This window comes from Passer domesticus, chromosome 20 (assembly GCF_036417665.1).
Source record: "Passer domesticus isolate bPasDom1 chromosome 20, bPasDom1.hap1, whole genome shotgun sequence".
Classification (NCBI taxonomy): Eukaryota; Metazoa; Chordata; class Aves; order Passeriformes; family Passeridae; genus Passer; species Passer domesticus.
This window is the reverse complement of record NC_087493.1, coordinates 10,593,018-10,619,131: the sequence shown is the minus strand read 5'-3', so window position 1 is coordinate 10,619,131 and position 26,114 is coordinate 10,593,018. Positions and strand designations below refer to the sequence as shown.

Genomic DNA, 26,114 nt, shown 5'->3' with positions numbered 1-26,114 from the left:
GCCAGTGCTCTGTGCTGCCTGCTCGTGGAGCAGAGCATCTTCCAGCATGTCTCTGATACCCTCCTCAGGAATCTTTGGAAGAGTCAAAACCAATCTGAGCCATCAGTCCCTTACTTGAAAGAGCATGATTGTGGCTGCTGAGCTTTGCTCTGTGTCAGGGAGGCCTTGGGGCTGCTCCTTGCAGCATCTCTGGGTGGTACCTGCTTGGGGGGCACACCTGGAACCCCCCTAGAAAGGCAGCATTGGCCCCATCAGACTGCTGCCACCAGGGGTTCTGCCTGCCAGGGATGGCACCAGTCTGGCTTTAGCTCATGGTTTGTCATTGTCTCTCTGTTTGGGTGGCACACAGCTCAACGGGCAGGTGCCCGCCAGCTTCTTATGGCTTGAGATGCAGTGCAGCTAAAATCCTTCAAAATACTTTTTCCTTGTATTTACTAATTGTAGTAAATAAGGTTACAGCTTGGCTTTTGATAGCCTGTACACCTAAGATGTCTCATTCTGCTCTGTGGAGAGCAACAATTGTCCCTCTTTATCACATAACGTAAAACTACCTCAGTTGCCTTATCAGAATATTCCTAAGGAGTACAGTTGCATTACTGTTCATCACAATGTAGGACACGATTTTTTCCTCTCTTTTAAGCTTGGTGTTTCCTTCCTTGACAATTTCCACAGTTTCTTCTTTAGGCAAGAAATTTTTTTATAACTTAAAAATAGATGCATTTATAAGTTTAGGAATTCTTCATTATTGTTCATTTTTTCCCCTCTCTCTGCTAGGCTGCAGCTCCAGCAGTAGTAAGGCAATATCTTCAGCAGAAGGAGTTAAATATACCACCCCAGAAGAGAGCAGGCCAGATCTGAAAGCTATTCCTGTATCACTAATTTTGATCTCAGCCCTGTTTCCTGTCTAAAGACTTTTCTCTTTCAGTGGAGATCATGAAATGTTACATTTAAAACTTTTGCTTAGAGCGTGCTGAGAAAATATCTTTCAGCTCCAGAGGTTCCCTCTCTCAGGAACCCAGCCTGAGGAACAGCAACCACAAGTTACAGCATAGTTTCAGTTCTCTATATTATTAAACAATATTATTCTGAAGAAAATAAAACACTGCAGTGTGCTGCCATTGTGTAGCAGAGTGGGATTAATTAGGCACTAGATTCCATACTTTTAAGCATGCAAGACAACTCCTAGGGGGAGGCCAAAACCAAGATAAGGTCAGATTTCCCTCAAATAAAACAGGTATTATTTTTCTTCACATGGTGAGATCCTGCAGCTGTGCAAAATTCACCCCAAAATTTCCTTCTGTAATCCTACCAACCTTTTCCCCTTAATGCAGTCAGTTAGAGGAACGTGGAATGAGCAGCCCAGAGCTGCTGCAGGAAGAGCAGCACTGCACTGCTGGCCCCTCTGAAGTGCCAGTGAGGGTGGGCGAGGCAGACACTGCTTTTTGGGGGCTGCAGGTGTGCACAGGCACAGCCATCCTGCAGACCCCAGGCTGCTGGGAAGCTTTGTTCCAGTTCAGCAGCAGGCACAGAAATGTTTAGAGTTGTGAGAAGGATGTTTGGGCAACGCTGGAGATCTGAGCTGCTCTGGGCTCCCCTAAAACCTTCTTGTGCCCCCTTAACCCCACCTGCACCCAGCAGCAGCCCCAGGAATGGCCTCTTGAGCCTCCCTCCATGCACTGGTGCAGCTCTCAGGGCTGGTGTTTCCCTGGGGTGGCTTCTGTGTGGTGTGAGCTGCCGAGGCCACCGAGCACCAGGACCTGTTCAGAGCGGACACTGAGGGTGGGCAGAGGTGCCAGACCCTGCTGCCAGCCCTTTTCCCCTGTGGCTGCAGCAGCCTGGGCTCCAGGAATGCTGAATGTGTCCTGTGCTTCCCTGGATGGGGGCTGGAGCAGCTGGAGCACACAGGTGGGAAGGTGTTGCAGGTGGCACCAGAGGCAGACCTCAGCCTGGTCACTGACAGGGCTGCTCCAGCGGGTGATCTCCACCTCCTGACAGGAGTCCAGCCCTTCTGTGCAGGTGATGCAGGAGATGCTGATTTCTCCAGAGGGGATTAGTGTTGGTTTATGCCTGGCAGGAGCTGCCCAGAGCTCACCAGTGGAAAACTCTGGGATGGGGTGAGCGAGGGCTCCTCCCTGCCTGATGAGGGCTGTGTGTGTTTGGTGCCCACTGGCTCATTTATAGTCTCCAGCAGAGGAGGATTAACCAACCTCCTGTGCCAGGTTAGCAGCTCAGGGGCAGAAACTGACACACATGGCTGCAGTTTCTTCTCTGCATGGAGTCAAGCACCACAAACTTCCTCAGGAGCTGCTGTGCGTGCTGTGACCATCCTGCTGCCCCAGGGAGCCATCAGAAGTGCCAGCACACTGTGTCCAGGGGGATGGCAGCTTTCTCATAAGCTCCAAGGACTGTTTGTGCTGTTGTGTTCCAGCACGGACAGGTGAGAAGCCTTGGGGCAGGAACTTCTTAGTCCTGCAGACAAGAACAAGTTCATCCTTATTTGAAAAAGACAAAACACTCTGATTTTTACAGCCAGCTGAGGAAGAGAAACTCCTGAGGTCAGGCTCTCCCAGTGCTTTTTGAGATGTCCAGGCTGAAGGAGCTGGGTTCTTTTTGTCCCTGTTGATCAGAGAGCTGGGAGCACCTGCTCAGCTGAGCTCTGCAGTCCTGGGTGGAGGCAAGAGGATGGAGCAGCTCTGCCTGTGGATGTGCTCAAACACAGACTCATGGCAATCCCCACAAGGAGCTGCACTGAGGTGTAGTTTTCGTGTCTTGCCAAGCTGTTCTTCTCTTGCTAAGTCAGAGAGCAGGAGCCTGAGGGTGTTGTTATCAATCTGGAGTTTGAATTCAGCATCTGTTCTGCATCGTCCTTCTTCTTTCCTGGGCATGAGGCCAAGGTTTGGTGTCCAGGAGGTGGGACCTGCCTGCAAATGCAGGGCTGTGCTCAGCCTCCCCATTCCCTCCTCCACAAACAAGGCTGTTGCAGCACAGCAGGAAGGTGCAAATATGATTTTTACAGCCCAGAAAGCAGCTCTTGGGTTTGAATTAAATTTTCCCAGATTTTTTTTTTCCCAACCTTGCATCTGTCTGAGCCCAGCACAAATGTTCAGGCAGCTGGGTGCAGCATCACCCAGGTGATGTCACAGGTGTCACAGGGAGGTTCCCCAGGATTTCACTGGAAGTCTCAGAAGGGAAGTAGCACAAGCAGGGAGGTGCCCTGAGCAGGGCAAGCTCCCCACAGAAGGAACCCTGTAGGAGCTTGGTGCTCTGGGTAATCTCCAAAGAGTGTTTCCATGACTCCTGGATTAGCTGTACCAGAGGCTGTGCTGCAATACTGGTTTTTGCATGCTCTTCACAGGACAGCAGCTTGTGATCTGGAAATTTATGACCATTTATTTTTATGTTAAGTGCAGATTAAAAATGGAATTCTACCTTTTTCACGAAAGCACATGACTTAAAAAACCCATGGACTTAAAAATCCCATCTAAAGTAGTGAATATAATCGGCAGACTCAACAGAACTTTCTTGTTTTTCCTAGGTTTAATCTTTTTTTTTTGCAGTCCCAGGCTTTAAAATACCTCAGCTGCAAATACCACTGTAATTCACATGCAAAAGCTTGCAGAGGTTCATGTGGAGAGGGTTTAGAGGCCAGGAATGATTTCTTTGAGGTGATGGTGTCCAGGTAGTGGCCAGACAGCACCTTCACTGTGCTGGTGTTGTTCAAGGTTTCATTGTGAATGCCATCAGAAAGGTTGTTACCATCCCCACCCCAATTCTTAACTTTCAGCTCCAAGTGTTGATCTTTCCTAAGTAGCATTTTCTTATTAGATCATGAGATTGTTTCTGTTAGGTTTTATTTTCTTTTTAATCCATGATGTCATGCTTTAAATAATACTTCTATTTTCATATCAAATGTGTCCATTCCAAGCCATCTCCCAGTGGAATGTCAGCATGCTGTAATCTTTGGGAACAGCTGCTGAGGATGTGTATGTGTACCTCATACTCCAGTCACAGGCTCCCTCCTTAGCTTCAGAAAGGCTGAATAATACCTACATCATTTCTTATAAAGTGTTATTTGGTATTTTTTAAAGAAGTTCAACCTTTACTGTGGCTTTGATACCACCTCCATCCTGAACCTTCCCTTCTGCAAGTTAATTTCATTTTTCTCTCTCCTGTGAGGGATGGGAAAATAAACCATCCTTTTTGGCAGATCGATGGCATATCCAAGACACTCCCCTTTTATTCATTATTCCTGCCCTGTATTACTTTTTCCTCTTTCTGTTCAGGTCATTTTTTCTAGATCTCAGGGTTTTACTCTTTTGGACTAGATTTTCAAAGGATTCTCAGAGAAAATTAGAAAATGTTCTGATATTTATGAGCCAGTTCTTCAAAAGTCTATCAGTCTCAGGGTTCTCCAAATTATTCTTTCCCTATTGCCGGCTGAAATCTTTGTTGATGGTATTAACTTGATGATGGAGGACTTTATTAATAAATGACATTTTGTTGAATATCCTGAACATGGTCATTCATGGGTAGCTCTCCTCTGCTGAGCCTGCGCTGGTTCTTTTACTTGGTTTTCCTCTTAATACACATTTATAAACTATTTCCTGTTACTGTTAATGCTTCTCTGCTGATTTTATCTACTTTTGTGCCTACACTTCTCTACTTGTCATAGGAATAGCTGGCAGCTTTTTTTAATTTAAAAGGAGTCTGAAAGGTTCCTTCTTTTGCATGCCTAGTACCAAGCACAAAGGCTTCCCAGTCCCAGTGATTTCTGATGTTTCTATATTACAATTATTCAAATTCACTGGTGCAGTAACAGGTAATTATATGCTGTAATGGACACAGGAGGAAGACAGATACTGAAATGCCCAATTCCATAAACAAGATTAACTTGCTAGGTGTAGAGCAATCAAACCAATAGATTTTCTTGATTTGCTTTGATGAATTTGGAGCATGCAGCAGTGTCTGGACCACGCTGGAAATGCATCCTCTTGGCAGGAATAGTCCCAGGGATTGAGGTGCCAAGCAGTTTTTAAATGGCCAGTTTATTCATCATCTTTATCCAGTGGGATAGGAGACTGACTGGGAAAAAAAGAGGGGACTCAATGACATTCACTGTGCTCTTCTGAAGATGCTCAATTACTGCACAGAGCAAATTAAAATCCGTCAATAACTGTTTCCAGGGATTTCCCCCTGCTGGCTTTTTTGGGGGCTGTTTTCTCCTACCTGCACTTTTTCCAAGCTGAATATTGAATTGATATTTCCTGGGTGTTTCTGCCTGCTCCATTTTTTTCTGCACGCATCTGACCCATCAGCAGTTGGTCATGTCCCAGCAGCAGGTCCCCTGCTCAGCTGCCACTGCTGTCTCCCAGCCCTTTCCTTGAGGAAAAAGGAAATCCTTTGCCATCCCCCGTCTCTGCAGTCCTCCCCACCACTGGCAGTGTGCTGCCTTAAATGTTATTCTTGCGTATGGACCAGGACTGAATGAATTCCACTGCACAAATGTGATGACCTGGATTTTCTTCCTCTCCCGTGAAGTGTTTGTATGGTGGAGTTTCATTAGAAAGAGCCAAATCAGGAAAAGGAGATCTGAGCTCCCTTCAGTGTGTAGAGGGCCAGGAGCAGCAGCTGTGAGGACAAGAAACAGGTCTTTTACCTCAGATGTAAGCCACTAATTAGAAGGTAAATGCAAACAAACCCTTTAATTTCAGCCAGAGATAAGAGGCATTCATTTCACCCAGGACTGCCTGGTCTGGTGAAATGGCTGCTCACGTTGCAGTCCTGGGCAGGTTGCATGGGGGAGAAGCACACAGGTGTCCTCTGCTTGTGTCCTCCACCAAATCAGAAAGGCCAGAAGGAGCAGAGCCACTGTGCAGGAGTGCTGGAGAGGGGACAGCAGCTGCAGAGAGCTGATGGATCGATGAGAACCAGCTCAGTTCTGTCCAGGATCACAGAAGAGGGGAGCAGTCAGCTCCTGCAGGGCACTGGAGACCCTCTGCTGCTCTGCCCACCAGGGGCTTCCTCAGGGTGCTGCTTTACCTGGATGTCACACACGGGCTGGCCTTGATCTCAGCCCAGCAGACAGCTCTGGTGTGGCTGCCCAGACCTTGCTGTGGGACAGGGTTGAGGCAGGCAGAGATTCATTCGTGTGGTCCTGCCTGAGCCACTGAGCAGGGTGGAGAAGGAGATTTTCCTGAGAGGCATCTCAGTCTTCTCTCAGGGTACAGAGGCAGCCCCACACTGGCATGCTCAGGGAAGGGGCCCTGCAAGAATGCTGCAGAGGCAGTAATTGCTGTCAGGGGGCTCTGCCTGCCTGCTGAGCCTGGCTGGAGCCTGCGTCCCAGCTGCAAGGGGCACCAAGCACTGCCCCCAGAGTCCCTTGGCCTTCCTGTGCCACCCTGTCCTGCCAGCAGGCATGGGCACATGGCCCTGCTCTCAGAGCTGTCCATCTCCCTGTTTGTCTGCCTGGCTGCTTGTCTGTCTGTCTGTCTGGCCACAACAGACAGACTGAGCTACGGCTCCATGCAGGGGCTCCTGCAGCCTGGATCAGGCGTGCCAAGTGGAGAGAGTGGCCTTCCTCCCGTGCCTTATTTTGTTGTTTGTTTGTTTGCTGGTTTATTCAGATTTGTAGCAGCAGCAGAAATGAAAAAATAGAGGTGGTGTGTCTGTGTGAGTGCATTGTGCTGCGGGGTTACAGGCACAGCAGTCGCATTCCCCACGCCTGAGAGAGATTACAAGGGAGGGCGCAGGAATGTGCATCTGGCAGCACTTTGTATCTTGGCCATTTCACTGCTTTCTCTGCATCTGAGCTTCCCAAAGTTTTGGTCGTGGAGGGCCATTTAATCCAGGGAACAGACTTCCTCTGCAGGGAAACGCCATTCAAGAAGAATTGAGGGTGTTTGTAAGTAAAAGGTTGCTGCTTGAAAAATAGTGAGGCAGCGATCTGCCCAGCCACAGCAACAGGAGGAAGCAAATTTCATTTTAAAGTAGAGGAAAGTGTAGCTATAATATGCCAAAAGATTGCTTAAGGCCTGAGGCCAGGAACAGAATCTGAGCTAACTATTGCAATTTTGTTTTAATTTCATGGGGTTTTAGATAGTAATTATAATAAAATTATCAGAAATGTGGATCATTAAACAAAAGGTTCTCAGGCGTCTTGTCCAACATTCTTTCTAAAAGAGAGAAGATTAGTTAAAAGCTTTTTAAAAGTAGTTAAATAAATTAATGCCCCATCTCTGGAAGTGTCCAAGGCCAGGCTGGGCAGGGCTGGGAGCAGTCTGCTCTGGTGGAAGGTGTCCCTGCCCATGGCAGTGACTTGGAGTTGGGATGAGCTTTGATGTCCCTTCCGACCCGAGGCATTCTGTGATTCTATGATAAATACAGAAACTACCTGGGATTATTCTTTGGACACTCTCAGAATGTCCTTTTATTAACTTCTCATTGAAAGAATACACTCGCTCTGGAGATCTGATGAGACCTCCAGAAACTTATCTACGATGCTTTTGCTTGCTTTTCTAACTTATAGATACGTTCCTTGCTCCAAATGTTTCTGTACATGCATGGTTTTGGCAGATGACTGCAGCAAGGTTTGAGGTTGTGTGCCTTAGCTCTGCTCTGCACACTTGTGTGTGCATGTGGGAGGGAGTCTCTCTATTTTAAGGGAGAATCCCTTCCTTCCTGAAAGGACACTAATTATTAGTTGTTATCAAGTGATTTTATTGTGTCTGGGAAACTTCAGAACCCAGCAGTAGAGTGGGGCTTGTTAAAACCCTAGTGATGTATGAGAAATGAAGCACATGAAAGGGTGCCCTGGCACAGATGGGACAGGGGATGCTGGAATTGCAGTTTGGAATTGCATCCAGCTGCTGGAATTGCAGAGGATGCTGCAGGAGAATTGCAGCACAGGTAGAGAGAGCGCTCAGCCAGGCTGAGCCTCCTGCAGTGCACAGGCTGGAGGCCCCACATTAAAACACTTGGCTTTATTCCCAGATGTTCCATTCCTCCAAGCCCAGCTGCACTCACAGGCACAAGAATTCCAGAAGGCAGCCATGCTGCCCAGCTCTTTGTTTGCCCTCAGGCCTACTGAGGGTGACTTTTCTACCCCCCTTTTTCATGCCACAGCCCAGGGAGGGGGGTCAGACAGCGAATTGAAGTCTGTGGGAAGTTTCTTTTTTTAACTGCTTCCAGCCACCCTTCCAGGGCAGAGCCCCTGGAGCAGGCAGCATGCCCCCAGCTCCCTGGCTGCCCCTTGGGTCTCTGACCATCTCGCTGGTGTGCCACGCTCTGCAGTCACTCAGAGAGGGAGGGATTTGTCCCCACAGCAGGTCATCTCACACTGGAGACAAGCAGTAATGCTGCAGCTGGCTTGGTCTGGGCTTGTGACTCTCTGTGCTTCTGGGGGTGACTCTGACAGTACAAGGTTTGCTCAACAATGGCCCTGTTGTCCCTGGGCGCCCAGAACAACACAGCCCTTCAGAGTGCTTGGCCCTGGTGTCAGAAACAGAGTGGCACATCCCTCCTGAGAAGGGTGAGGCTTGTAAAAAAACTTCTCTGCTCCAGGTTTCCCACAGCAGAGTCTCAGGCATCCAATTTTGGGAAGAAAATAACTTAATAATTGAGTGGTACAGTGCTAGAAACAGCCCTAGGGAGAGACCTTGAACAAAGGAATCCCTGGGCTTTTACAGCCTTACAATCCACATACCCATTGCAGTGGTTATGTCAGGTCCTGGGTCTCCTGCTGTTCCCTGGCTCCTACAGAGTCCCTGGGTGACCAAACCCCCTGCTCAGCCCTGCAGAGCCCTGAGCCCTTGGTCAGGGGAAGGATCAGAGTCCTCAGTGTCCATTCCCAGCCACTTGCCAGGGGCTCCAGCTGTTCCTCACTCCTGTCCAGTGTCAGTCTGGCCATCACCTGTCCATGCATGGCTCAGCTGATACAGGAGAGGGGCAAAGGGAATTGGACAGACGTGTCCATTAAGTGACTTCTCTGTTAGCACAGAAGGGAAAAACAGCTGTGTGTTTTCCTGGGGGTGATTCCTCTGTGGGTGCATTGTGGTCACTGTGTTCTAGATGGGCTTTCTCAGAGCAGACACTACTCCCATCTGGCTGTCCATGCTCCTTGGCACCTGGTGAGAAGGTGGTGCTTGATTTTCCCCTTCTTGGTTGCTCTTTCAGTGCTAGATCTCTGCACCCTTGTCTCAAAGTGCTGAATGCTGTCACCCCCTGAGAGTACCCAGAGAAAGGAGCACAGGAAAGGGAGCAGAGCTCAGGCAGAGCAAGAGGCAGAGAAGGCTGACAGCTGGGCTGTCCTTTGCAGGCTGCTGTCACCCTCCTGCTCACTTGCCACTCCCCAAATCCCTGCTATCAAAGGCTTTTTATTGTCTCTTTGCTAACCACCCTCTTCAAATCATGGCCCCACTCCCAATGCTCTTTCTCAACGCTGAATCTCAATCCTGCCATCTTTTTTATGCTTCCTACTTCTTACACCTGCCCAGCTTCCCTCCTCAGCCAAACCCCACTGATTGCTATAGCCAAGCACTCCCTGACTGCTGCTGCTTTGCCAGGGAGTGAGCATCGTCTGTGGCAGGATCTGGAGCAGACCTGGTGCCAGGAGTCCCACGTCGCCCACCACGGGGGCCAGGCTCAGCTGCAGCTCCCTGCTGTGACTTCTGCCAGTCTGGCACACCGCGCTGTGCACCAGGCACATGTTGGGAAGGAAGGGAGAGGGCTGAGCTGCACTGGACTTACTCAGATTTTTTTCACTTCTGGTTTGACAGCCCCATTTTTGAAGGGGTCAGGATGGGATTCACAGGTCAGAGGATTTCTCTTCCCACACATTTTGGTCTCTCACACAGCACTGAGGCAGAAAACATCACCCACTCTGTCTCCCTGGGTCACGTACCTTCAGAAACAGCTTGTTTCTCCCTCATTTATGGTACTGATGGAGAAAAATATCCTACTCCCAGAAGGCTCATTCTCTGCTAACACAGTGCTTTTCATGTATATTACATTACAGCAAAGTCCTGGGCACATCCTGTGCCACAGCCAGGGACCTGGGTGGGTGACAAGGGAGGCTTTTGGCAGCCGTGGGTCTGGCTGGAGACCAGGCAGAGCTGGGTGGGAAGCATGCACACTGTGTTCCAGAGCCAAACGAGACACAGAGGAGTGCAGAGATGTGGGAGAGCTGGCCACCTTCCTCCTGGTCACAGCCACCATCAGCTGGTGGGAAGGTGGCAGAGATGGCATCCAAGGAAACAGAGATGGCATCCAAGGAAACAGAGATGGCATCCAGGGAAACAGCAGCTGCACGGAGATGCAGGAGTTCTTTAGGAAGAAGAAGGAGTGAAGCAGAGTGCCATGGCACAGAGGAAGCTTATCAGCACAAGGAGATTTTTAAAACTGGGAAAAATGTGAGCTGCCCAGCTGAAGTGGGATGTGGGTATGTGCTGGGCATGGTTCAGCACACAGCTTCCACCTCAGCACTCTGAGATGCTCTAGCTCACACAGGAAGGGGACTGGCCTCTGGGGGAGCAGGAGGCTGGTGCCCAGAGCAGAGGAGTGGCACGGCAGGGCTGCAGGGCAGTGGCACGGGCAGGGCCACCCAGGGAGGGTGACTTGTCCCCAGCAGAATGTGCCATCCTATTCAGCCCGAGGGGAGCTGTGCTGGTTGCCACGGCAACCAGGACAGATCATATGACCCGTTCCACTTTCTATATATAAGTCTGTTTCACACAGTGTATGTGACTCCATGGAAACCAAATGTTGAGCAAGAAAGATTGCATAAAAATGAACAAAATACAGAATGACTCAAAGTATGAGGCTGTGGGTAGGGCTGAGGGGTTTGTGGGTGCCCCAGGCCTTCTCCTGAGCCAGGGCACAGGCTGGTACAGGCATCATCTGAAGCCAAACACAGACCCCAGTTCTTTAACTGCACCCTACAGCAACCTGCTGAACCTAAAGGGGCTCCGGGACAGCTAGAGAGGGACTTTGGAGTGACAGAGAGCAGGTTTTGATGAGCTTTTAGGAAGAAATTCTTCATTCTGAGGGTGGGCAAGCCCTGGCACAGGGTGCCCAGAGAAGCTATGACTTGCCCATCCCTGACAGTGTCCAAGGCCAGGTTGGACAGGGCTTGGAGCAGCCTGGGACAGTGGAAGGTGTCCCTGCCCATGGCAGGGAGGTGGAATGAGATGAGCTTTGATGTCCATTCCAGCCCAAACCATTCTGTCATTCTGTGCTTTTCGCCTTCTCTGCACCAGGACTGACACACACCTTTTCAAAGCTCGCTGTTCACACAAACTGCAGTCAGACAGAAAGATAAGCTCAGTGTTGTGAGTGCAGAACAAGCTGTTCCCCACAGCACAGAGGCTGCTCTGGGGCAGATTCTTGCTGTGTCCTTGCATTGCTCCTTGCAGGGAGTTTCCCCTCCATAGTCTGCCCATCTTTCTGTCACCAGTGATCCTCCAGCTGCTTGTTTGGGCACTGTGGCCTTTCGTTGTGCTGCTGGGCCTGCAAGTGTGGCTGGACAGGGGGCAGCAGCAGGTGACTGTGCTGGTGCTGCCCTCCAGCCCTGTCCCACAGCCAGAGGCTCCTCTTCATTGCTTCGTTTGCTGAAAGAGGATCATAAAATCACAGAAGAATTTAAATGGGAAGGGACCTTTGAAGGTCTCTGGTCCAGCCCCTTTTTCAGAGTTAGATCAGGTTGCTCAAGGTTTGCTTGTGGGTTTGGGATTGTTTTGCTTTGCTTTCCCTGGGGTTGTGTGTTGGGAATTGCCCCTGGTCTGAGCTCAGCTGGAGCACTGTGCAAGCCCATACATCTTCAGGGAGCTCAGGCTTGTCAACACACAGATGTTTCCTCCCCAGGATCCCTCTTTGAAGGAGAATGGGGATTTCCTGCAGTTTGAAAATGGGAAGTCATTTTCCTCTATTGAGCAAGGCAGAACTTGCCTCAGGGTCAAGTCATCATGGATTGAGCTGATGTGTGTTACTCCCTGTTACCCCACTTTGCTGCATAAAACTCTCTTTGGCTTTTTTCCACCACTGCAACAGAATCACAATGCCAAGGGCTTTTCCAAAGGAACAGAATGAGTTGTGCTGCTGCTAACTTGATCAAGAAGACCAAGAAAGAAAAGAAAAAGAGAACAGTCAGAAAGTCAGAAGAGGTGGAGGGGAGAGGCACTCACCACCTCCCTGCTGCCCTGTTCTGAGCTGGCCCAGCCAGCCAGAAAGTGTCAGAGCTCTGACAGGCAGCCCCTGGCTGCTGCTCTTCTCCACGTGAAGCATCCAGGATGTCTGACCCCGTTGTCCTTCTCTTCAGACATGCTTCCAGACCATCAGTGTATGGCAGCACACAGATGCAACAGTATTTCCTGCTCAGGGTTGTGGCGCTCTGGGGTGGTTCTCTGGCTCACACAGGTTGTCCTCTTCTTGGCATCCCTGCCCTGGTGCCCATGGATGCAGGGAAAGAAGCACAGAGAATGGTCAGGTTTGTGTGCTCTGACCTAAACAGCAAATCCTTCTGTCTCTCGTCAGTGCTGCTCTCCAGGATTCGGGGAGTTAAACCCACAGATCTGTTGTTATGTTGTGCTTGCCTTTGCTATCTCTCTCGCTCTCATCTCTCTTTGGTGCTGAAGAGCACCAGTGCCCTTTCTGCATTTGCTGCTCATTTCTGTTTCCTCTCTGCTGTGCATTTATCAGGAGAATTCCATCCCTGTGTTTCTGCAGGCAGCAGACAAAAACCATCCCTTGTCACGTAGAACCAGACCTGTTGGGTGGCTGGCTCTTCAGTGTTCCCCTGCTACACGGAATTGTGATCCTGGGAAATCTCGTGGGAGAGAAGTGCTTGTGCTGTTGGATTTTAATGTTTTGTGAGACCCTTTGATCCCTTTTCCAGCCGTGCAGTACAGATGGAGGAGGATTTCGCTGGGGTCACACGTTCGCTGCTCACATTGTTCAGGTTTCCTGTTTCCTCGAGCATGTGTTGCAGACATCCTTTCTGGGTCCAGATTTGCCTGTCCACCACCATGGTGACAGCAGCTGGTGACACTTCCAGCAGTGACAGTGAGGGGAGTGGCCTGGACGTTTCTGAGCTCAAAGGCACTGTGGGAGCTGGAAGGTTTAGAAAGCAGAAGGGACTGCACGCCCACCCAGCCTGAGCTGGGGCAGGGGTGTCAGGCTCCTGGCTTTTTCTCTTTATTGGAATACAGCAGAACTTCTAGAAAGAGGCACTTAATCTTGATGGAGGAACCACAAGAAGTGCACAGCTTCCTGGTAAGCCTTGATACTTACCCTCATGATTGGCAGATTCTTTTCAAGCTGAGCTTTTCTTCAGCTTCCAGTCCCTGCCTGCTGCTGCCTCTTTGCTTGTTTGCAATGCTCTCTGCTGACACCTCTCCTCTCCATGCAGACATCCTCTGTTGTGATTTACTGTTCTCAGAAATTATCCTGGCAATAATTCCCCTGAAACAGGAACAAGAAATCAAAGGAACAGTCCAGTCTTGCTGATCTAAGGAAGAGGTGCATCTACACATGGGTACCTCTAAGCACTTTCCTTGTTCCATGTGGCTGGGAACAGGGGTGCTCTGGTGGGAGCTGGCTTTGGGAGAGCTCTGAAGCCTGTCTGTGGCTGCTGTGCCAGATGTGGAGCTGTGCCAGATGTGGAGCTGCACCAGATGTGGAGCTGCCCTCTTGGAACACTGTCTGCCAGTTGCCTGTGCAGTCCCATGGCCCTGTCCTTGCTGTGTCCCAGCAGCAGGTTTGCCTGTCCCCACATGCCACAGTAACCAAAACTTCTCCCACAGAGATGTGCAAACACGGTCCTGGTTTAGCTGTGCTGATAAAAAAAGGGGCTGCAGATGGCCAGGCTGGAACAGGGCTGTGACTGCTGAGAAAAACAGAGCAAGAAAATCTCTCCTTTTCCTCAGATCTCCTGTTTTGGCAGAAAAGGGACAATGTGCTACCCACGATGGCCTCTCTGGCACTCTCATTTCTGAAAGGATGGCTTGCTGAGTGTGCCTGAACTAGGAGGTACTTAATCTGTGGTGCATCATAATGCCCAGGCCCATGTGCATCTATCCCAGATCTCATCATCCCACACTATCTGTGCCAGAGCATCCTGGGCTCCTGCATGAGGACAATAGGGCTTGTATTGATATGGCAAGGGGGAATGGCTTCAAACTGAGAGAAAGTAGGTTGAGATTAAGACATTAAGAAGAAATTCTTTACTGTGGGGGTGGGCAGGCCCTGGCACAGGCTGCCCAGAGGAGCTGTGGCTGCCCCTGGATCCCTGGAAGTGTCCCAGATCAGGTTAGACAGGGCTTGGAGCTTGGGATAGTGGAAGGTGACCCTACCCATGGCGGGGGGATGAATGAGATGATCTTTAAGGTCCCTTCCAATCCAAACCAGCTGGTGATTCTGTGATTCCGTGAGGGCAGGGTGGTGAGGAAACCTGTATGAAGTTTTGTTTCTTATTCGGTTCCTCCCCTGTGTCATTTTCAGTTCCTCTTTTTCCCTAAAGCTGCTGTAGGAGTTGGAGTCCAAGTGTTGTAGGGAGGGAATTGCACTGGGACCAGTCAGGAGCTCTAACACAGCAGTGGTCCCAGCATTCAGTGGCTCTTCCTCTGCAGTCTCCATGGGAGGATGAGTCCTCCCTGACAGTGAGATGAGTCAAATTCCTGTCTAAAACAAAGGGAAGGGATCCACACACACTCCATGCTGTCTTGGTTTCAGCTGAGCTACAGTTAGTTTTCTTCCTAGCAGCTGGTACAGTGCTGAGTTTGGATTCAGAATGAGGATAATGTTGATAACACCCTGGTGTTTTGGGTGGTGCTCAGCAGTTCTCACTCTAAATGGAGGACTCATCAATGTCCTGTGCTGTGCCAGCAGGGAGCTGCAGAAGGAGCCAGGAGGGAGCAGGGCCAGGACAGCTGACCCACACTGTCCAAAAGGATATTCCACACCACAGAATGTCATAAACTGGGGAGTTGGCTAGGAGGGGCTGAGTGCTGCTCAGGGAAGGGCTGGGTATGGGTGTTCAATTATAGTGTGCATCACTTGTCTTTCTTGGGTTTTATTCCTCTCTGGTTTTGTTTCCTCCTGTTTCTTTGTTATTATTATCATTATCGTTATTATTATCATTATCTTTTACTTTATTTCAGTGATTAAACTGTTCCCTCACAAATTTTACTTTTTTTTCTGATTCTCCTCCCTATCCCAGGGGTGGGAGGCAGGGAGTGGGTGGCTGTGTAGTGCTGAGTTGCTGGCTGGAGTTAAACCACAATGCACGCACATAAAAGCAAACTGTTTCCCCATTGTTTGCAAGAACTTCAGCATTTGGCAGTGCTGAGATTCCCTCTTGACTGTCATTGATAGACACTGCTGTGCTCACAGCAATTCTTGATTGGCAAAATCAGAAGCAAAGATAGAAATATTAATAACCAAAAAACAGAATTAACACTGCAAAACATAATGCTTGTATGCTTTTTGAAGGGATGCACATTTTGGCAGAGAGTGCAGCTGAAACACTGGATTAACTTTGCTTTTTATACTGTTTCCATGCAACATTTGCTGGTGTTTACATCCCCATCTGTCTCTTGGCATAGCCTTTGTTTAAGAACACAGCCATGGCACTCACCTGTGAAAGACCTCTGCTCTTCCTGCAGTCCAGCAGAGACCCATGAAGCACACTGAAAATGTGACTGAAAGGATGTTGGGACAATTCAGAGCTTCCCTTAAGCAAACAGCTAAGCCTTGCAGGACTCTGGTGCTGACTGTGCAACGTAAAGGAACACCATGGGCCCCTAAAGTGATCTGAGCTTAATGGTGACCTGCTTGGCACATGGAGACACTGTGGGATCAAATTAAGGAGAAGGAGTGGTGGGAATGGAGGACTTCAGTTCCTGAAGGGAAAGGTGTTGGGTACAGAAATGGGGACCATGCAGCAAAAATGTGCGAAATCTGGACCTTCTGAAACAACCCAGGGCTGGATCACCCCAGATTCCTCTTTGTGAGGTTTTCATGCACAGCAGAGATTGTTTGGTGTATCTTTATTATTTTCAAGGCCAGATATCCGTGAAGGGAATATGAGGGAACCAACCTGCTGCTGTATCCTTCTGGAGCTGGCACACTCCCACACTGCAGAGTTTACTTTTCTTCAGTGTGCTTTTGCAAAAAGTAACAGGGGACCAATGATCCCACGGTGGAGGAGCTGTCCCAGGATTTGTTCCAGTACTCTGTGCCATCCAATGGAGTATGCTGGGAGAGAGTCTGGTTTTGTGCTTTAGGTGATGGTGCCCCTGTAAAATAAATTGTGACAGCACCTCCATGATCAGTGCTTTGATTGGTATATCCATGGGAAGATAAAGGAGAGCCAGATGCCTGCCTCTCTTTCTCAGACATTTGATCATTTCATGCTTTGCATTTTTCTGCTCAACCAGAATAATTTTCTTGGAGAGCTCCATGTGCTCTTGGGACATTAAATACAGAGGGGCTCATTTCTGTCCCAAAGGGTGATTTCTCCAAGGCAATGTTGCTTCCTGGTCTGGATGAAGTTTGCACAGATGAAGGGAGAAATGGACTGAAATTCTTTAGATATATTAGAACCTGTAGAATGCCAAACCACGTCATTTCCTTCCAGCTGTGTGTCTGGTTAGACTTTACATTATCTAGATATTGACTTAACAGGTTGGGTTTTGTTTTTTTTTCTTTTCTCAGCAGAAACCCCGAAAGGCAACTCCTCAGCCAGGAGAAGACACCTTGAACGGCCACCTTCCCCCTGGCTGGCAGAGCTACATGTCTCCCCAGGGCCGCAGGTACTACGTGAACACCTTCACAAATGGTAAGTGGGGGTGGCTTTCCAGTACATGTTTTACCATACCAGCACAGATCTGTTTCAGGAAATCGTCTTGATAGTTGATTTTGATAACAAAAGTAGCTGCAGAGCCAAAGTAATTAATATGATCCTGACACCATACCTGAAAGAAAATACAAGAAGATTATAATACTCTGTCATCTTAATTCTGATCATCAGAAGACATCTGAAACATTGACAAAAGACAGAGAATGTGAAATAGAAATGCCCCTGTCATAAATGTTTTAGAATATGAAACACTGTTAAAGATATAGTTGTTACCACATTCCCTATTTCCTTTGCCTGGAGATATTTATGTCTTTATACACATACATAAAGTAGTTTGCTAAAACATCAGCTATCACTAAAGCACCATTGGGGAAAACAGAAACAGAGAAGGTCACACTCAGCTTTTCCGTGGAGACAAGGAAAGAAAATACACATATAATGGGACAACACAGACAAAGCTCTCAGTCTGTATTTGTGAGTTCTATTCCCTGTCATGTTGAGAAGCAGACTTAACCCATGATCTTATCACCTGCTCAAGACCTGTCAAACTTGTACCACCTCCAGTTTACCTGAGACTCTGTGTCAATCTGCTCTTCTCATCGTGAGCTCACAGCAGCATTGCAAAACAGGGTCTTGTGACCAGCAAATCCACATTTCTGTAGCAAAGAGAATGCCAGAGTGACATGAAGGAGAGGACAGCAGGAGCTAACCTTGTTCACAGGGAAGTTGCAGCCATCAGGAGTGACCTCTGGCATTCCTTTATCTCACAGAGGAGAGCCATGGGCACCTCTGGTCTGTTCAGGGGCTGATGTTTTTTATTTCAGAAGCTTTTGGCCTAGGACTTTGCCAAGTCATTATTTACTGGAGTTTGATGCACTCACATCTTACAGGACTCTTCCTCCAGAAGGAGCATTTCCATTCCTGCCTCAATTTCCAAGCACAGTTTGCTCTGGCTGGTGGGCAGCATTCCCTGCCCAGCTGGGGAGATCAGCAGGAGTTAGATATCTCATTCCCACTGCAATTCAGATGTGGGGAGGAGGTGATTATACTCAGTTCTGAGCCATCACTGGGATGGAGTCACTGGGTTGAGGCCAGGTAGAACCAGTAAGAGGCAGAGCTTGTTTCTCTTGTGACAAGAGCTCTTGTCAGAGGGACCCTGCCTCAGAAAGGAGGGGGACTGGGACTAAATTTCTCCATAATGTCAGGCAGTTTTGTACTTCCCTCACAAAAGTTTCAAGTAATAAAACAAGGGCCGATTGCCATATGCTGCTTGGGAGCTCAGGCCAGAAATCTGGAGATTTCTGATTCTTCTAGGAAGGGAGGATAACTTTGGCACAGGCTGACCAGGGAGGCGGGGGAATCTCCATCCTTGGAAAATCTCAGAAACTGGCTGGACAGAGCTGTGGCTGATCTGTTGTTAGCAGTGATCCTGCTCTGAGTAGAAGGCTTCCAGAGGTCACTTCCATCCAGTCTTTCTCAGCAGAATGCCCAAACCTCCTGTGGTTGTGCTCTCAACCATTACCGCGTTGTGTGGTTCTTAGAATAACAGCATGTAAGAGAGGGTGGAAGTGGGGTTTCTGTGTTCTGAGCCTTGCTTTAGGGATCACTTATTCAGGTTCTGTTTAGATGAGACTAATCCTAAGCCCAGTGAAGCACTTCATTGAAAGTCTCTGGTGAGAGGAGGTGTGGGCCTTCTCGTGGGGTGGGACTGTGGCTAAACATTTACCAGGCAGGGTCTGTGGGTAGGGACTTGTGTGAAGCAAGGCATTTCACTGATGAGAAAACGGGTCTTAAAAGCAACAAAGGCAGTTTGAAAGCTGACTAAAGGGAAAACAAAGCAGGGACCATAGTTAAATTACAATAAGCTGCTGCAAAACTGTTTGCCAGCTCATCCTCAGAGCATGGTCATCAATGGTCCCTTGTCCTGGGGGAGTTTGTGCTGAAGGGAGTCCTGCAGTGATCTGCCCGAGAATCCATTCTAGGCAGCATTTCCAGTGATGAATGGCATGCTGACATTGAGAGCACTTATTCAAAAAATAACTTTTTAACTGGAGCTGGGAGGGAACACGGTGTTCTCTCCTGCACAGAACAGGCTCAGAATTCACAACCACCCTGGAATAGGGGGATGCTGTTCAGCAAAGATGCATTTAAGATCAGAGATTTCATCAGAAATAATTAAGTGGCAAAGACAGGCAATGGAACAGTTTACAGATGAAGACATTGGGGCTCTGGAGGATCTGAAGTTGAGTGAGAGCCAGCAGTGTTGTGCTAGTACAAACCAGCCAGCATTTTCCATTGTATAAATAGGAGTGTTGTCTGTGAGGCATGAAGTAAGCCTCCAACTTTACAAGGAAATTATAATGCCTCAGCTGGAATATTTTATCTTGTTTGGACTCTACACTTCAGGAAATATGTGAGTCAGCTGGATAAAACCCAGAAGAGAGTAGCAAAAGTGATGGAAGATGTGGAAAACATAGCCTGTGGGTAAATGCTGAGAGACTGGGGATGTCTGCCCCTAGAAAGCAAAGATGTGGGCAGGGTCATGAAAGTATGCTTAATGTGCATCAAATGCCATTCAGGAGAAGGCTGTTTGCAATGCCTGTCATCACCAGATTTCCATTTCAATTTCAATTTTCATCTCTAGAACACATCTCAATTGCAACCAGGACAGCTAATCCTTCCAAGCTCTGTTGGGAGTGAAGTGTGGGAGTACAGAGTTGCCTGGGAGTCTGTATGACCAGAGCAGGTTATGCAAAATCATGAAAATTCATGGTTGGCCTTTACTGGGGTAGAGCAGGGGCAGTATGACTTCCTGAAATCCCTGTCAGGCCTGTTTGTTTCAGTCTGTAAAGCCTAAACTACACGAAAATATTTATTGATATAGAAACTGACAAATGCCTTCAATGGAAGTTGTTCTTTATTCGGTGTCTTGGTATTTCCCCATTTTTACAATAATCACATCTAAGCAGGCTCTTGTCACTTATCTACTGGTTTGCTTTTTCTGGTTATCTGAGTCAAAGAATCTTAGTATGAGTTCAGAGGAACATTTCATTTGCAGCTGTGCTGAATCTTCCCGCTGTGTTTTGGGGCAGCTCCTGCACCTCCATGGATTCTCCTGCCCCTGAGGTCTCCAGGGAAAGGCAGGATCAGGCAGGAATGTCACCAGGCAGCAGCAGGGGGTGGGCTCCACACCGCAGCATCTGCTGGGATGGGTGCATGGCTGGCAGCACGGGGGGCACAGCCTCTGAGGAAAGTCATCTAAGTACAAGATTTGGTGTGGTGGAGCTCTGTGCTGCTCCCCAGAGGAACCCTTGTGTAGTTCTGTGCCCTCCTCCTGAAGACAAGAGGTGTTGGGTGACCTCTCTGTTCAATGGTTCATCTTTCTGACCGTGCCTGGTGGTGCATCTTCTCTGCCTCAGTGCAGAAGCCTTTGTTTGGGTTAAATTGTTTTGTTGCTCTCAGTGCTTGAAGTATTCAGAAGTGGTAACACAAGTATCCACTCGCATTCCTGGGGAGGGGAAGTGGGATTTTAGGGTCAAGTAAAATCTTGATTCTTCTGAGCCTTTAAAATACAGCAGATGCCTCCCTTCTTGTGAGGCATTACTATTATTGTCACCATTGTGTCCAGTGGTTAATGTCCTTCCACACTGGGATTATCTGCCTTTGTTATACATCTTGACCATAAGATGAGCTCAGTGGTCAGAGCAGGGTGCTAATAATGCCAGGGTTGTGGCTTTGATCCACCTATGGGCCATTCACCTAAAAGTCTGACTCCATGATCCTTCTGGGTCCCTTCCAACTCAGATTATTTTATGATTTTGTGATCTTATCTGACCGTAACAGTATTTCCACCATGTGTTGTTGTGTGGTCTAATTTTCATTGTCTTTACAGGAAAGAAAACACAAAGAATTGGTTCTTAACTAAAAAGAAATAGAACATATATGAGACAGTGTTCTTATGTGGAAGAAAAATGTTGGGAAAATCAGTAATGAAGGAATTGGGGTGACCCTGGAACAAACAGATGTGCAGAGGTGACAAACAGCACGTTCCTGTCTGTCTCCACTCGACATCCCACCAGGTGAACACTCCACATTTGTCATCCTTTGAAGCAGATTTAATCCTGAAACCATTGTAAGGGCCTCTGGGCTGGATACAGTCTGCACAGTGAAACACAAGACAATTTCCTTGCACCCAAGGTTTTCTGAGCACGGCCTTGCCACAGGAGGGTTGGGTCCGCACCAGTGACGTTACATCTGGCATCAGCCTTGTGCAACATCCAGAGCCATCCCTGCTTGCCCTGGCAGAGCACAAGACAGAGTGCCCAGAATGCACAGCCACTACGTGGTTAACGAGTTACTCAGTGTCTGTAGGAGGGGTTTTCAATTGTGTGTGGGTGGTAGATTCAGCAAGAAAATATTTCATTATGCTGAAGAAATTCTCTGATGGGCTGCAGCTGCAATACCTCTTGCATTAGTCAAACAATGGCACTCCAGCTACCTTGCCCATCACATTAAAGATGACTTATGTACTTGTGACACCGGTGTTTGTGTGGCTTGCTGCCACCTTGCTTTCACAGCTGAGGCCAACTGTATGTGGTGTGTTCTTGTTTCCAGCTTTTCTTGTCTTTTACCTAAGGTACTTCCCATTTACTAAACAGCATTTTATCTCCTGGAAAGCAGAACTTCTGCTTTTGTGTTATCTTGATCCTAATTTAAGTCCATATGTTCTTATCATCACAAGCATCCTTAGTGAAATGCCACCTGCAACAATAAGTGCTGGGGCAGTCCTGAAAGTAGTTATTTTCTTGAAAGGTCTCTGAGTTGAGGGGTTTTATTCATGCCTCACCAGCTATGGTCAGCTCCTACTCCAGCTAAACTTACGAACTGCAGCTCAAAGAGTAAGTCATCTGTGGAGACACCAAAGAGATGTCAAGCATTTTTATTACATGTTTTTTCTCGTACAGTTAAAATGCTTCAGTGACAATTTCCCTCTGATACAGGATGCTCTAGCTAAACAGTGGTTATAGGAACCTGCCTTGGTAAAGTAGCCTAAAACCCAGAAAAACAAAGCGTGTCTCAGAAAGTGCTGGAAATAGCATTATTATCACTGCTAAGCCTGCAGTGAAGGGCTTGCTTTTGTCACATGGTGTTTGCAAAAGGAGGGGCATGGTAGATATCCCAGTAATCATTTTGAAAGATCAAGTGAGAGCTCTTGTCAGCAGCTTTTCCCGTGCTGTGGAGGTGGTGACAAGCACCTCTCCATTCAACATGGACAGAACAATTCAGGAACTCCTGGATGGTGCCTGTCTCCATGGTGTGTCTTTCAAGACTGAGGTCAAAAGCTGTTTGGCAGCCTCAGTCTCTCTTTTATTGAGCTGCCTGTGGGATGGAAGTGGATTTTGGTTGTGACACCACAACTTCTGCTGAACAAGTTCATGTGCTGCCTGTGCACTTGTGTGCTTGACTCTCATGTTTGATGCAGGTGCAGAGAGATTTGCATTCAGGCAGTTCAGCTGTCACAGTGTGATCACAAAAATTGCCTGCTTCAGGATATTCTCAGAAGATCTGTTTCTTGACTAACACAATTCCCAGAGCGTGTGGCTCTCTGACATATCGTGTCATTTCTCATTCTGCCAAACAGAAGTGAACTTGCTTCCCCCAAACACCACAGGTTTCCACTTTTCCTCTGGTAGGAAATGTTTCACCACTTCTGTGAACACCCTCTCTGGTTCCGTTGGCCGGTAGAGCTTGGATCTTAGAACTGTTTTTCCTTTTACTCGTAATTCAGTTTTAACAAGTGGTTTTCTCCTCAATTCTGACTCAATTCCACAGAACCACGGAATGGTTTGGATTGGAAGGGACCTTGTGCCAGCTCCCAGCAGGGGACACATTCCACTAGACCAGATGGCTCCTAGCCCTGGCCTTGGGTATCTCCCAGGGCTGCTGAACTTGTTTTTGTTCACAGCCCTCCTTCACAGTCCAGAATTGTCTGCAGTTGTCTGCTGGGTCATCTCTCTCAAGGAAACTGCTGCTTATTCCTTCCCCACACTGCCTGGATGGTCTAATTAACATGTGGCTGATCAGGGAGGACAGAACTTGTTGGTGTTGGTCTGCCAGTGCTAAATTGCACCCAGAGTACAAGGCTTCAGCTTGACTGGAACATCCTCTGGGGAAGACTGTGTGGGATGTAAAATCCGGGCCAGTGTGGAATCTATTCCTAAAGCCATGATCACTGTTTTACCACAGGGTTACAAGTGGCCTTCTGATTTTCCAAGCACCAGGATTGTGCTGGTACTCCCAGACAAGACCGTGCCTTTGCTGGATCAGACAGTGCATTATCTCTCAACAAGCCTTCTCTGTGTCTGTGTAAAGAAAGTCATCCCCCCACTCACTTCTAATCCCCACTCTCACTTCTAATCATGACTAAGCTGCAGAGAAATCTGTAATGTCACAGTTTTACCTTGGTAAACGCAGTTGCCTCCAGTAGATGGCATTCCAACAGTGCAGTCCTGATCCAGATTAGTTCCTGTCCCTGCCTGAGCTGCCAGAATAATCCCTGCACAGAAGTAGGTTGTTTTTTTCCTCCTAATGCTCAAAATGAATGGAGTTAAAACACTTTTTTTTCACTTCCTACCTAATTAAAGATGTTTTTTCTATTTAATGCATTTTATAGCATTGGGGTTTTTTCTTTATTTTTCAATGTGCTTAACTCCAAAGTCGTTTTATTTTGGAAAATGTGTCAAGAGACTGAGTGTTTTGGATCTGCTAACCACTGGGCACTGCTCTTTCATGTGTGAATTTTCTGCCCTCAAGTTATGTGTCTGGGTCCTCTGTGTGGCAGAGGGGAGGAATGAGGCACTGCACAGCAGCTCCACAACAGCCAGCAGGCAAAGCAGAGACCAGTTACAAGAAGCAGCTGGTGATTTTCACAGAATCACAGAACATTCTGAGCTGGAAGGGGCCCACAAGGATCAGCAAGTCCAGCTCTTGAGTGAATAGCCCATACAGGGTTCAAACCCACAAATTTCATTTATTAGCACCATGCTCTGGCTAACTGAGCTACGTCTCTTTAACCAATTAATTACATTTCATATATATTTGGTAGGTTTTTAGGTACATTCCTCTGCAGGGTCTCAGAAATGCTGGAGACAGATCTGCTTGTGTGAAACCCCCAAGCCAAATAGGAAGGTAGCTTGTTTTACTGGTAACATCAAAGTTAATGCTGGCAAAAAACCATTACTTCACTGACTGCACTGGGGCTCAGCATCAGGGGGCATCACAGATCCCACAGATCTCAACATTATTAATTAATCAACATTTTAAAATTAAAAAAAATCTACAATACACGTGGGTACTGTATTGTTTACCTTTGCCTTACAGTAAATGGAAATTAGAATTTGTCTTTATTTAACCATGCACTTGTGGATTGTAAGCCAAGACAAGCTGACCCAGTCAACTCTTTGCATTTGATTTTGCTTCTGTTTAGTTAAGACACTTCTCAGTGCTTCTTTATTGACCTAGCATGGAATTTATTTACTTACTACCCTGTTCACAAAAACAGGCTAAAATTTAAATATTCCCTCGAGACTCAGCAAAGCTTCTAGTTCAGGTTTTGAACTTGTAATGGAAATAAAAGCTCAAAGTATTTGCAGGCAAAGAAAAATACTTTGCTGTGGCTTGGGGAGGGGGTGAGAAGGGAAGGATGGGGAGGGGCAGGGCATGTACAGATGTGGGGGGTGGCACCTGCTTCCATTTGGGATCTGTAATCCTGAGTTCTTTCTGAAATAAGGAATTTAACACAACCCTTGAGGACACCTCTGTGCATACATATACACATAGACATCTGTATGCATATAGATACATATATGTATATACATATGTGCATGAATCTGTACATAAAACCAGGCTTTTTATGGTTCTTGGAGCTGTTAACAGCCTGCTTGATGCCCAAATAAGCACTGACCCAGGACAGGAGGCCTTTTGTGCCCTGAGGGAGGTGCTCACTGCCAACCCTAAACTGTTAATCCTCAAGGGCTCTCCTCCATCACTGCTTGACCATGGTCATTCAGAAAGCTGACACAGGTGCAGGATTTCAGGCTTTGGCCGATTTAGATGCTTGTTGATTGGGATTTGGGAAACTGCAGTTTCAAATGAAGCAGCCAAAGTGGTCCTCAGACTTGATTACAGTGACTTGCTAATTTTCTTATTGATACAATCTAGCAATCAGTGTTGTTTATTTGATTTGGAACTGACATGTGCACTCAAAAGGAATGATTCCTTGGGCTTTCTGGCTGGGCTTCTGTGGAAGTTGCTGCTCTCATTCCATTGTCTTCTGTTCACAACTTCTAAAAAGTTTTGTGCTTAAATCTTCTGTCTTCAGCATGTGGTCAAAAGCAATTTTCCATTTACTGAGAAAATGAGCAGAATGGTTAAACTACAGAGGCAACTGAGGGGGGAAAGCAGCAGCAGTCTTTACAACAAACATTTGCATATTCCAGCTGCTTTTTTTGAGTGGGAAAAAAAGGGAATTTTTCAGGGGAATATTTTCTGGGGGGAAAAAGGGTGCTAAGGCTTGTGTATATGTGACTGAAAGCACATCTGTGAGTCACTCACAGCTGCCTTTCATAGAGACAACAGGGGCAGAGGCACTCTGTCCCCAGGCTGAGGAGCACGGCTGGCACGTGGCAATGCCCACAGTGGGCTGCAGGCAGTGCCCAGCTTTCAGTGCACCTGGAAAGGCCAGGTGAGTGTTCCCAGCAGTGACCTGGAAGAACCAGTGATGCAGCTTCCAGTCTGCTCTGTCTCCACCCATCCCAGCTGGCAGCTGTGGCAGGAAGAGATAAGGGGAGAGAGGAAGGGCAGGGAAGTGCAGGCATCTTCCTCACAGGGTGAGAACCTGGTTCAGAGAGAGGGCAGTGAGGGTCAGATCCACTGGTTTATGTGTCACAACTCTGGTATGTGTGCAAAAGCCTCCATCACCCTGACACTGGTGTTTGCCTTCAACAGAAACGACGTGGGAGCGGCCGAGCAGCGTGCCTGGCACTCCCAAGAGCCCTGTGTCACAGAAGAGTTCTGCAGGTACTGTTTGGTGCTGTGCCTGAGTGATCTGCTGCTTTACCATTCAGAGACTTGATGGACATGTAGAATCATTAAATGGTTCAGGTTTGAGGGACCTTAAAGATCATCTTGTTACACCCGCCTGCCATGGCAGGAGCACCTTCCACTATCCCAGGTGATGGAATGTGCTCCAAGCCCTGTCCAGTCT

General features: G+C 47.8%; 1 protein-coding gene across 3 annotated transcripts in view; it reads left to right on the top strand.

Annotated features, from left to right (window-relative positions):
• GAS7 (growth arrest specific 7) overlaps positions 1 to 26,114 on the top strand; it is a 71,627-nt gene that overhangs the window by 11,967 nt on the left and 33,546 nt on the right. The window contains exons 1-4 of one of the 3 annotated variants that reach the window (XM_064395612.1): positions 10,768 to 10,808; positions 13,200 to 13,263; positions 16,705 to 16,828; positions 25,856 to 25,927. In XM_064395612.1, the coding sequence (XP_064251682.1) occupies positions 10,783 to 10,808; positions 13,200 to 13,263; positions 16,705 to 16,828; positions 25,856 to 25,927 (286 nt within the window). In that variant the 5' untranslated portion in view covers positions 10,768 to 10,782. Of the gene's footprint in view, positions 1 to 10,767; positions 10,809 to 13,199; positions 13,264 to 16,704; positions 16,829 to 25,855; positions 25,928 to 26,114 lie in introns of those variants that run through there. The other 2 variants (XM_064395611.1, XM_064395610.1) reach the window with 2 other exon arrangements.